The sequence below is a fragment of the Syngnathus scovelli genome, chromosome 15, assembly GCF_024217435.2.
Source record: "Syngnathus scovelli strain Florida chromosome 15, RoL_Ssco_1.2, whole genome shotgun sequence".
Taxonomy (NCBI): domain Eukaryota; kingdom Metazoa; phylum Chordata; class Actinopteri; order Syngnathiformes; family Syngnathidae; genus Syngnathus; species Syngnathus scovelli.
In genome coordinates, this window is record NC_090861.1 from 10340968 (window position 1) to 10354278 (window position 13311).

Sequence of the window (13311 nt, forward strand, 5' to 3'; positions counted from 1 at the left end):
AACCAATGGTTCCCAGCTGAGAGTCAGGTGAAGATTGCGCAACCCTAAAATATCAGCTGAGAAATCTGCTGAGACAGCATTAAAATATCAGCTGGAAAATCAGATGAGGTCATGCATTCCTAGCATACCAGGCATTCCAGACATTCCACACATTCCGATGAGGTAATGCCAGAGGAGCTGACAAGCCTATAAAAGCTTGGCTTCAGACAAGAGAAGGGCTTTTCCTGGTCAGGGTGATGGCCCCGTTGCTGCCCGGAGTAAAGAACGCCGTTTAGACGAAGATGGATTTTTCATTCTTTTTGAGATTGGACCAAAATCTACTAAAATTAATTTCCAGAAGGCGGCTCGGTGGCGCACTGGGTAGCACGTCCACCTCACAGTTAGGAGGGTGCGGGTTCGATTCCGGCCCCACCCTCCCTGTGCGGAGTTTGCATGTTCTCCCCGGGCCCGCGTGGGTCACTCCGGTTTCCTCCCACATCCCAAAAACATGCTTGGTAGGCCGATTGAGCACTCCAAATTGTCCCTAGGTGTGAGTGCGAGTGTGGATGTTTGTTTGTCTCTGTGTGCCCTGCGATTGGCTGGCTACCGGTTCAGGGTGTCCCCCGCCTACTGCCCGTTGACGGTTGGGATAGGCTCCAGCACACCCGTGACCCCCGTGGGGACTAAGCGGTTCAGAAAATGGATGGATGGATGGATGGATGAATTTCCAGAGTCTTCAAATTGGACTTTGTCAAATTTTAAGCTTCGAATTGGGCTTTGTCAAGTTTTAAGAGGAAGGCAGAGGAGACAGCCGCTTCGGGCAGAAAGGGGAAGACGCCAATGTTACAGCGCTGGCTAATCTCCTCATCGGCAGACCTTTCCTCTTTTTAAACAGAATTCGGATTTTGGAACAAAGGAGAGCCGATCACTCGAATTGTTCAACCAAATAGGATTTTAGACCTTTTGTCTCCTCTTTTGTTCTGAGATGGGTGAGCAGAATTCATTGTTGTTTTTTCGACTTGTAAGTCTTTTTTTTGCGTATTCATTAAATTTCTTCTTAATCCTTAATTTGGTTAGCGATTATTTAGCATTAATTATGTTGAGCATGGTTTTATATGAGAACTTTAAATCTCCTTTATGTCCCTATCATAGTCGTTCTTTAAATCCGTTCAATCCTTTTTAAAGTGAAGACAGCTATAATCCTTAACATCAGGTATTCTGGTTCGAAATCGTTATCTTAAACTCAGCTGGAGCGAATGCGCGCTAGTGTAAATAACGAATCCCTGAGGTCTTAAAGACATCCAAATATACCTGAAATTTAACAAAAGCCTCGAATCACAGAAGGGAGCCATCAGTATGCCGCGGTTATTCTGACGACATGTCTCAATTTTAAGTTACTCGGCACGAGCGTCGTTTGACTTCAAAGGGATTGGCGTAATAAAGAGATTATATTGATTCTTTTAGAATTAATTTAATAAAGGTGGTTAGCAATTCGGACGAGTCTCTTCACCCCCGGCTTATTTAACCCTTTATGTAATGGGAAGCCGGTTGCTTAAATATAATAAGTGCAGGTTTGACACACTGAATGAATCAATTTGTTGATGTATTGTTGATCACAGGTTTGAATGACTATAGACCTGTCGCTCTGACATCTGTGGTCAAGAAATCCTTCGAGAGGTTAGTGCTGAACCACCTGAAGGATGTCACGGGCCCCCTGCTTTACCCCCTCCAGTTTGCCCACTGGGCAAACAGGTCGGTGGATGATGCGGTCAACATGGGACTGCACTACATCCTGCACCACCTGGACACCCCAGGAACGTACGCCAGGATTCTGTTTGTGGACTTCAGCTCGGCGTTCAACACCATCGCTCCTGACATCCTCCAAAAGAAGCTCATCTAGCTCGCCGTGCCTGCCTCCACCTGTCAGTGGATCACCAGCTTCCTGACCAACAGGAGACAGCGTGTGAGGCTGGGGAGCATCACATCTGACACCCGGACCACCAATACTGGCGCCCCTTAGGGGTGCGTCCTCTCCCACTGCTCTTCTCTCTCTCTACACCAACGATTTCTCCTCAGGTGACTCTCCTGTGAAGCTCCTGAAGTATGCAGACGACACCACTCTCATCGGATTAATCCAGGACGGTGATGAGACTGCGTACAGACAGGAGGTGGAGCGGCTGGTCCAGTGGACTTCAGGCGAGACCCTTCACCACTTTCACCCCTCACTATCCGCAGTAATACAATTCTCTCCACAGACACCTTCAAGTTCCTTGGAACCACAATCTCTCAGGACCTGAAATGGACCGGCCACATAGACTCTGTCCGGAAGAAGGCCCAGCAGAGGCTTTACTTCCTGAGACAGCTCAAGAAGTTCAACCTGCCGCGGGAGCTGCTGAAGACCTTCTACACTGCCATCATCCAGTCTGTCCTCTGCACCTCCATCACTGTCTGGTTTGGATCGGCCTTCAAACAAGACAAGCACAGACTGCGACGGACAATCAGGATTGCAGAAAAGATAATTGGAATCAACCTCCCATCTATCTAAGACTTGTACCTGTCCAGGACCAGGAAACGTGCAAGCAATATCTCTACAGACCCTTCTCATCCAGGTTGCAGTTTGTTTGAACTACTCCCCTCCGGACGGCGTTATAGAGCTCTGTACGCCAAAACCAGCAGACACAGAGACAGCTTCTTCCCCCAGGCTGTTGCTCTGATGAACTCACACCACTCAGTGTCTCAGAGTCATTGCTGTGCAATAATATCCTGCTCTCCACACCTTTTTTGAATTGTCTACACTGTTTGTACTATGTGTCCTCTCTGCATCCATTGCAGCTTGGTCATCCTGGAAGAGGGACCCTCCCATCTGTGGTCTCTTCTCAAGGTTTCTCATTTCCCCTAGCTGGAGTTTTGAGTTTTTCCTTGCCCTCTTGGGAGTTTAAGATCAGGGGATGTTTGAGAATATCTTCAATTTTTCACATGTCCTGAGTGTTGTTGTTAGTCACCTAAATGTTGAACAGAGGCTGTGATGTACTGAAGTCAAATTCCTTGTTTGGCACGCTCAAACATGGCGAATAAAAACTCTTGAATCTTGAATTTCTTTCCTCTGTCTGGAACAAGACTCCAAGAGACATTAACTTCACATGGCTGTGAAACACTACAGGCCAAAATCCACATCAATTCTTTATGTCCTTGGCCTCACGAAACTCTTCCCTCCCCCAGGTCTCACTACCATTGTCCATGTGAGTATTGAAGTCCTCTTTCAAATCTGAAGTCCCCAGCAGGAGTACTCCCCCTCCAAGGAATTTAAAAGGCTAGAGCTATCAGTCAAGTACTAAGAGCACTACAACTGGTGACGTTCTTTTGTGAAACAATAGTGCAATTGTTTGCTTGTTTGTATGTTTGTTTTGTTAACTTTCACCATAATAGTATATTTCATTTCGTACATTTTTAGGGCCCAAGCAAGGAACGCTGGGAAGACATATTGTATTTGTAGGCTTTTTTTTTTTCCTCTCTAAAGGATCACAATTTGCACACCCTGAAGATGCACAAAAACTCACCAAACTTTGTACACTGGTAAAAATTCGATATTTTAAAGTTGACATGAACAATGAAAAGAAAATGGGTCTGTAGGGGGGCACTTTGAGTAGAAACATGAAAACCATTAACCCCGTTCATTTGACCTAGAGCAGGGGTGTTAAACTCATTTTCACCGAGGGCCACATCAGCATAATGGCTGTCCTCAAAGGGCCAGATGTAATTTATAAATGTAACTAAATGTAATCGAATGTAATGTAAAATAAATGCAACTACTCCTTAATGTTAAATAACTCATTATTTATTATAACTTATTCAAATGACAATTACAGTTCCATAGAAAACATATGTTTGCTTGTTGCTCTAACATAAATCCTTTTAAATGTTGTCAGCTTATGAAAACCCATATACCGTAATTTCCGGACTATAAGCCGCGGCTTTTTTCCCAAATTTTTAACCCTGCGGCTTATAGTCGGGTGCGGCTTGTATAAGATTTTTTTCGTGATTTTTGTGATGACTTGATCACTTTTATACACTCGTAAAAAGGCTGTGTACCACTGTTGTGCGGTATCTTGAAGAAAAAAACAACAACAAAAATACTATTTTGAAACACTACTATGGCTGCTGCTTATTCTGGCTGTGTTGCTTGTGACTATTATGAGCTTTAGTAGGAATGCACGCTCGGTGACCTGCGTCAGAGGGTTCTAAACCCTTTCTCTTACTCTGCAATGTGACTCAGCGATTACACAAAGCAGTGGCGCTGTTTGGACCATCTGCATTGTATTAAAACCCAATCAATCAGCATTTGAATTCAATTCTTCTGACATTTTGCTCACCCAAAACAAATTGCAATGAATGTGAACTTTTAATGCATTTTATTCAGAAGGTTAATTTGAACCCTGAGGCTTAAATGGCGGCGCGGCGTATTTATGGATTTTTGCGGCCTCCAGGGGGTGCTCTAGCAGGAAGCAAGAGCGAGACAGACGAAGAAGAGATAATGTGCCGAGGAAGACGTGCTAGTTTGCGTTTTGAACATTTCGCGCATCACGCACACACCCTCATCATGGAAAACACACAAAGAAAAGCATTTGATGCAGGTTTCGAAAGGCTGGACTGCTGCGTGATGAAGAGAACGGCACGAGCACAACTTCGCCTCGAGACGCAAGTGACAGTGAGAGCGACAACGATAAAGAGAGAGAGAGACGGTGTGAAAGTGTCTGACGAAGTCATCCTGAGCCTGTTCAAGTCCGACACTGAAGAAGACGACTTCAGTGGTTTTAGTGCACAGGAGGAAGATGAAGATAGCGATCAATGACTTTTCTGGTAGGCTGGTTATTTTTTTAACCAGTGGTGTTACTGCCGTTGTACTGTCGTGTTGCTGCTGTGTTATTGCCGTGTTACAGGGACTTTTTGGAAAAATACATTTATTTACAGTAAGCGATCAATGACTTTTCTGGTAGACTGGTTATTTTTTTAACCAGATGTGTTACTGCAGTTTTACTGTCGTTGTACTGCCTTGTTGCTGCTGTGTTACTGCCGTGCACTTTTTGGAAAATGCATGTATTTACGGTAATTAAAAATTACTGTAAAAAAATCTTTGTATCATCTTTCTGTATAAATATCTCATGTTACAACGTGGACACCTGCTTTTGTACACAAACCATCATTATGAGGGGCTTATATATGATTATTTCCGTGATTTTTGTGATGACGATCACTTTTATACACTCGTAAAAAGGCTGTGGACCACTGTTGTGCAGCACCGCTTTGCTGGACGGAGGGATATATGGACACGGTCACTGGGGAGAAAAGTGGTGTGTTGATCGCATGTCCATCCGCCAGGCGAATAGTGCCATATAATTCATACAAAGAAGAGACAGAACGAGATCAAGACGGACATCACTGAAAGGAAGCTTTTATACACAAACCGTCATTATGGGGGACAAAAGAAATGCATATGATGCCACTTTTAAGCTAAAGGCAGTCGATGTTGATGACATTGTGTTGCGTCACCCTTTTCTTTATTTCGCGGTCCCGTCTACTCTGGAGCTATACGTGTCGCTCGCTAGTTAAATGTAATTTAGCGCTTCGTGCATGAATAAGATTAGCATGAACAGACCCTCATCACACTCGAAGAAATGCATAAAAGCGACGACGAAAGAGAGACTGAGAAAGTGTGAGGCGAAGGATATCTAACGCTATTCCAATCGGACACTGAGGAGGAAGACTTCGATGGTTTCAGTGCACAGGAGGAAGATGAAGACGATGAAGCTCTTTATTTTACTTTTACTTTAACCAGCCCTGTTAGTGCTCTGCTACCGTATTGCTGCTGTGTTACCGCCGCGTCTCAGTGACTTTTACCGGTATGTTTTATTTAATCAAACCCTATTAGTGCTGTGTTACTTCCATGTTGCTGCGGTATTACTGCCGCGTCACAGGCAGTGTTTGGAAAGAAATGTTAAGGTATGTTATTAAAACTTTAAAAAAGCTTTCTGTGTCCAGTCTTTCTTTGTTAATAACTCGCGTGCACACTTCCGTGTTGCTGCGGTACTACTGCTGTGTCACAGGCAATGTTTAGAAAGACATGTTAAAGTATGTTATTAAAACTTTAAAAAGGCTTTCTGTGTACTGTATTTCTTTGTAAAAAACTAATGTGCACGTGCGGCTTATAGTCCGGTGCGGCTTATGTAAGAAAAAAAACTAAAATATCCCCGAATTTTAGCTGGTGCGGCTTATAGTCCAGTGCGGCTTATAGTCCGGAAATTACGGTAACTTCATTAATGAAGGATCAAACTGTCCAAGTGAATAAAGAAAAATAACATAAAACTGAGCTGCAAAGAACATGTATGACACATGTAGCATTTTACAAAAAAAAGGCTTCACACAGCCTTGCATCCAACTGATGGTTTGATGACAACAATTTGTCTGCATACACACACGAGATGCGCCCAATGAAGTTCAATGTTTTCATGACTGTGGTCACAATGTCCTCCATCCCCAGCACCTTCCCACACAAAGCTTCTTGATGGATAATGCAATGATACGTTATCAGAGGTGTGTGACAGTTCATTTTTTGCATTTTCCCCTTCATTAGTCCAAACAAGCCCACTTTTCCTCCACACATTGCCGGTGCACCGTTTGTCGTTAATCCGACCAAGTTTTCCCACTGCAATGCATTTTTACTTACTGACTTCTCCAGCGCATCAAAAATGTCCTGTCCCGTCGTGGTCCCATGCATTGCAGCCACATCCAACAGCTCCTCAGTGATAGAGAGGTCCGACTTTATGCCTCTAATAAAAATTGATAACTGCGCTGCGTCCGTGTTATCTGGGCTTTCCTCAACAGCTAATGAAAAAGCTGTGTAGCAGCCTGTCTCCTCGGCCAGCTGTGTTGTTAGATTTTCTGCTAGTTCCTTCACTTGGTCAGCGATGATGTTTCTTGATAAACTGACATTTTTAAAAGTCTGTAACTGGTCGGGACACACCTGCTCACAGACCTTCAGCATGCACTGCTTCAAAAAGGCTCCCTCTGAAAAAGACGTGGGCGATTTCTTCAGCCACAATGAAGCTAGCTTTCACCGCGGCCTCGTTTTTGGCTGTGGATTTCATGAACAAACTCTGCTGCGACCGCAGTTTGCCTTTTTTTTCTTGGGCAATTTGTTGCTTTTCATGAAGGCTAGCTTTAGCGTACTTAGCTCCGTGTTTGGTGTCAAAATGTCGACGCTGATTGAACTCTTGACAACCGACACCGCCTAGTAACACAAAAGACATACCGGTCTTTCTCCTCGAAGCACAAACAAGTATTCGCCTTCCCATCTTTCTTGAAATAGTCTTCCATCTGCATCAACTTTTCTCTTACTGGACATTTTGGGATCATTATTTATATCTAAATTCCACTCGTTGGCATGGACACTGCTGAGGCTAACGTAGTTGAAAGGCAGTTTTTTGGTCAAAGCACGCTCTTAATTTATTTTTGGGTATTTATTTCTAGACACTCAAAACTTTTAAACCCTCGCGGGCCACATAAAATAACATGGCGGGCCACATCTGGCCCGCAGGCCTTGAGTTTGACACTTGACCTAGAGGATACAAAACAAAAAAGTACCCGATATGAACCACCTTACCACAGCATAAAAACGTAACGTCACAGTAGAATAAATAAATTGCCTTTATTGACACACTTAGGACCGAAGTGAATAACAAATTTGATTCTGTGAATATTCATTTTTATCTATTGCTATATATATTTATACATTTTTTTTAGCTTTATTTTTGTATTAATTTTTATTTATATTTACCGTAATTTCCGGACTATAAGTCGCGCTTTTTTTCATAGTTTGGGTGGGGGGGCGACTTATACTCAGGAGCGACTTATATATGTTTTTTTTCACAAATTTTTACTTGATCATTAAGACATCACTTACTTACAAGTCTAGTTGGCCACTTCCCATGTTATTTTTAGTATAGTTGATCACTTCACATGCTTTTATATCTTTATCTTGAACATATTCAAAACATAAAAAAGAGAAAACATCAAATAAAGCAATTAACACTTTAAAGCACCATATCCAAGTCCACTGTCTGCTGCATGTACACTTGCTCTATTTTTGCTCCTCTTATATTTATTATTATTATTTATTATTATTTGGCCCGTTCTCAGCTCTTTGTTTGTGTTTGTCACGTTAGCATACCTATTGTTTAGCCTGTTGTTGCTATTTAATGAATTGGAGTGACACCGATGGTTTTATAAACATGTTATTCATATAATAGTTGTGCTTAATCACTCTATATGTTACGTCAGGCCCGTTCTCAGCTCTTTGTTTGTATTTGTCACATTAGCATACCTATCGTTTAGCCTGTTGTTGCTATTGTTTAGCCTGTTGTTGCTATTTCATGACTGTTTTTGGTGTGGGATTTTGTCCTATAAATTGCCCCCCAAAATGCGACTTATACTCCGGAGCGACTTATATATGGCTTTTTCACTTTTTGGGGCATTTTATGGCTGGTGCGACTTATACTCCGGAGCGACTTATAGTCCGGAAAATACGGTACATATTTTTGTTCTTTTTATTTTGTTCCTTTAATTTGCAATTATAGTTTTATTTATTTATGATTTGGCCAGTTTTGATTCTCCATACAAATTCCTTTAATAGACAACAAAAACAGGCATTCCCGTTTCAATACTTTTAGAAGGGTCTTTATATAACAACATCTATTAAAAACACCATCTTTCCTATAAGTCATTTCAATTATGACTTTCCCACCCACAAATCTGCCAAAAAAATAGTGCATTAAAAGGTTCACAAGTTAGTAAACAAATGCTTACCTCAATTCCTTTTCCTTGGGACATGCTGTCATTTGTTAATTCTTCATCAAAAGCATTGGTGTTTTTAGCTTTTTTCTTGGGTTTCTTCACCTCCTTGTCACTCTCACTGCTACTGTTGTTTACTTCATCATCTTCCTTATCATCCTCATCCTCGCCATCATCATCTACATCATAATCGTCTTCATCATTGTCATCCTTATCATCATCCTCATCATCATCCCCATCATTATCATCTGCAATGGCACTGTCTCCTTCATCTGTGCCACCACCTTTTTGCGTTGCTGCCTTGCCTCTCTTCTTTCCCGCTGTGGGTCTCCAGTCATTGTCATCCTCACTATCATAGTCATCTATTTCATTCAGCTCTTCCATGGTTGTAAAGTCAAGAAGTGGACGATTCCTGCGAAAGTTCCATTTTTTGGGCTCAGTTTCATACACGTCAGCATTATCACTCCCAGCCTCAGATGCCAAGGTTGAGATAATACCAGCCTCTGCACGGGACTCAGGCTCCAAAACCTTCTTGCTCTTTCGTCTGCCTTTAGGTGGACTAACAGCAGAGGCATCTGAGGAGCTCTGCTGTTTCGACTTCTCTTCATCTTCAGCCACGTTATCCTTCGCAGTCAGATGTTTGGGCTCTTCTTCATCAGTACCAATATCTATCGAAACCACATTATCGGAGTCACTTTCGGAACCTGCGGCACTTGGTTTAGAACCTTCCTCGTCACTGCCATTGCCTGTTCCATCTGATCCTATGAGAAAACACAACAAATGGAAAATTATACGAAATTCGACATTTGGATCCTACGGTGTCTTAATACTCAGTTGATTTAGCTGCCCAAATAATCAGACCCTTTACACATGGTCTGCGATTAGAAACTCAAAACCCAGCGTATTACAGCTGTAATGTAAATGTTCATGTTTTTATTTGTGCACGAAGTTAGAGCAAGACGATTAGACTACATGCATTGGTTTTTCTAAGAATGTTTAACGTGCCAAAAAAAATGGTTTCATGAAATCCTTAACTGAATCAAAAATTAAAGTGAATCATGAATTGAATCAATTTGGGCCCTTGTGAAGCGAATCGATTTTGATTTTCAAAATCGATACACACCCCAAATTGTGTATGTTAAGGCTGTGCAATTAATGGAAATTCAGTTACTACTATGATTTTTAGACTTCATAATTACAGAATTGGCAGACTCATAATAAGAGATATTACTATAAGACAATATCACTAATTTTACACATTTTGTTGGTCCAAAATACAAAGTACAAAATAGACTATAAGTCACACCGGAGTATAAGTCGCACCAACCATAAAATGCACAATAAAGGGTAAAACACATATATAAGTCGCACCAGAGTATAGGTCTCACTTTTGGGGGAAGTTTATTTGACAAAATCCAACACCAAGAACAGACAGGAACCAGTAACAACAGGCTAAACGATTCAGTATGCTAACGTGACATAAACACAAACGAGGAGCTGAGAACGGGCCTGACGTAACATTAAAAGTGATTCAAATAACTATAACATAAAGAACACGTTTATCAAACCATCTGTGTCACTCCAAATCATTAAATCCATCGAATTCTTCCTCCTTTGTGTAAACAACGCCGTGTGCGCGTAACTCGTCAGTTGCAGTTCAAATTATTCCACGGGCCCATATAACTAAATATAAACTATATATATACAAATAACAATAATATATACAACAATTTTATCGAACTATCCGTGTCACTCTAAATCATTAAATTCATTGGAATCTTCGTCCTTTGTGTAAAACCGGCGCTTCTAACCCCAGAAGTGTGTGCGGTGCGCCGCTGACGTCAGTTGCAGTTCAACTTATTCCACAGGCCCATATAACTATATATAAACTATATATCAAACTATAATATAAACTTCAATGTTATCGAACCATCTGTGTTACTCCAAATCATTAAATCCATCGAAATCTTCGTCCTCTGTGTCTGTGTAAGAAAATGTTGACTCCAGAACTCCATGCGCCACTCCTCCCAATCACGCCCTTCCAGGTCTCACTGTTACTGCCCACGTGAGCATTGAAGTCACCCAGTAGAACGAAGGAGTCCCCAGAAGGAGCGCTTTCAGCACTTCTTCCAAGTACTCAAAAAAGGGTGGGTACTCTGAGCTGCTGTTTGGTGCCTAGACACAAACAACAGTCAGGACGCGTTCACCCACCCGAAGGCGGAGTGAGACTACCCTCTCGTTCACCGGGATAAACCCCAATGTCCAGGCGCCCAGCTGGGGGGCAATAAGTATACCCACACCTGCTCGACGCCTCTCACCGTGGACAACTCCAGAGTGGAAGAGAGTCTAGACCCTCTCGAGAGGGCTTGTACCGGAACCCAAACTGTGTATGGAGGCAAGTCCGACTATGTCTAGTCGGAACTTTTCTGCCTCGCACACCAGCTTGGGTTCCTTTTCAGCCAGAGAGAGGACAGTCCATGTCCCAAGAGCCAGCTTCCGCAGCCGGGAATCGGACCACCAAGGTCCCTGGCTTTGGCCGCCGCCCAGCTTACATTGCACCCGACCCCTTTGGCCCCTCCCACAGGTGGTGAGCCCATGGGAAGGGGGACCCACGTTTCCTTTTCTGGCTGTGCCCAGCCGGGTCCCATGGGCAAAGGCCCGGCCACCAGACGCTCTCCTTCGAGCCCCACCTCCAGGCCTGGCTCCTTAGGGAGACCCCGGTGACCCACGTCCGGGCGAGGGAAATCTGAGTCCATATATTTTTTTCATCATAAGGGGGTTTTTGAGGACCCTTTTGCAATTGGTGACCCTACCAGCGGCATGAAGCCCCAGACAACATGGCTCCTCGGATCATTGGGACACGCAAACCCCTCCACCACGGTAAGGTGACAAGTCACGGAGGGAAATGTGTGAGTGGCAAAAAATAAAATAAAAAATTATTTTAAAAATTTCACATATAAGTCGCTCCTGCGTATAAGTCGCACCCCCACCCAAACTATGAAAAAAAGGTGCGACTTCCACAGAAATGGATTAGAGTAAATATAATTTTCATTTAAACATTTTCTTGTTTCCTTCAAAAAGTAAATGATTGGTTAAATACTTGTGAATGCAAATATCAAAGTAATTGTGATTTCTTTTTTGGTATTTAGTTTTTATTTAGTTAGGTATTAATGGTATTAATAGTGGTGTTTATCAGGAAAATGTTTACATGCTTTTTTTGCAAATTTTTAGTCCTTGATAATAATACAGACCTAAAGTATCAACCCTTGCATTAAGATGAGACGTTTTTGTCTTCATACCGCCACTTTATCTGCATCAAGCATAGTCACATGCATGAAAAGACTAGGCAGCAGGGGTCCGAGCTGGCATGCCCAGGTGAAACTATGAGCATCATCAAATTTTTCACAGCATTGTGCCACGTCTTTAGCTGTATACACCCCCAACTGCCTCAGATGCCTGTGAGATGGCAGGGCTAATTTTCTGCCAGGGAAGGGCACGCAATGGTTCAAACTAACAATGAGGAGAATCACATTCTGCTAAAGCAGTCATGTCCAACCTCCAGCCCGCGGGCCAAATGCGGCCGGCGTCTAAATCTAAACTGGCCCAAAGCATTGTGTCATAATATCAATAATAAGCTGGCACTGTCGCGGGGACCTGCACGCCCCAGAAATGAAACTCGTCCTAACGGGAACGCGCACATGAGCCAGCGCTCATGATCGGTTGCGAGCGTGTCTCCTCCGCCCTATCCCAGTTCACACGCACACAAGTGTCCGTTTGCAAGTTAATCAGTTTCACAGACACTTCCTCATTCAGATGTCCACACACCAAGGACTGAGGCGACGCTAAAATCAGAGACGCTGCAAGTGACGCTGCACAGGGAAAGACAAAAAAAAAAAACACGGACTACTGGTGAGAGCTGTCTACTTCGTACTAACTCTACACACTACTACGCATGCGCGCCGCCTACTCACAGTGATCGCAAACAAGAAAAAATTATGTATTATTATTTTGTGATCATGAAGAAATTTGTTGCGTATGAAGTTGAAGTAAAAAAGATAAAATAGAGAATGATTTAATTTGGATTAAAACCCTGACATGATGCAACTGGCCTGTTTACTGCAGTCACAAACACCAATATCACCCTCCTTATTAATACAATAACAATAATGAAACTAACTTAATACATCTGACAGATCGTCGCTCTTCGGACACAAAGTATGGCAGCGGACCAAGAGGTATGTACGGCTCCGTGCACCAACTGCACCCTTCTCTTAGAGAGGTTGTCTCTGCTAGAGGGACGTGTCCGCCAGTTAGAGCAGAATAGTGCGATAACAGTAGTTGCGGCGAACACAGACGCGTAGTCAGCCCGCTAGCCCGGTTAGCATTAGCCCCAAGCGGCTTGCTAATCGCGATGAGCCAGGTAAGACGCATAGCCGTCCAAAGTCATCTCGGTCTACTGGCCCTCGCACTTTGGTCATAGGCGACTCC

The 13311-nt window shown here is 43.0% G+C and overlaps 1 protein-coding gene across 15 annotated transcripts in view; it reads right to left on the reverse strand.

The window, feature by feature from the left end:
* The window catches only part of phf14 (PHD finger protein 14), a 260453-nt gene that overhangs the window by 226332 nt on the left and 20810 nt on the right, over positions 1 to 13311 (reverse strand). For all 15 annotated transcript variants that reach the window (XR_007486408.2, XM_049743153.1, XM_049743155.2 and 12 more), the window contains exon 3: positions 8839 to 9584. Coding sequence is in view for 14 of the 15 variants with exons in the window: in XM_049743153.1 (XP_049599110.1) it covers positions 8839 to 9584 (746 nt within the window). In the remaining variant the exon portion in view is untranslated. The remainder of the gene's footprint in view (positions 1 to 8838; positions 9585 to 13311) is intronic.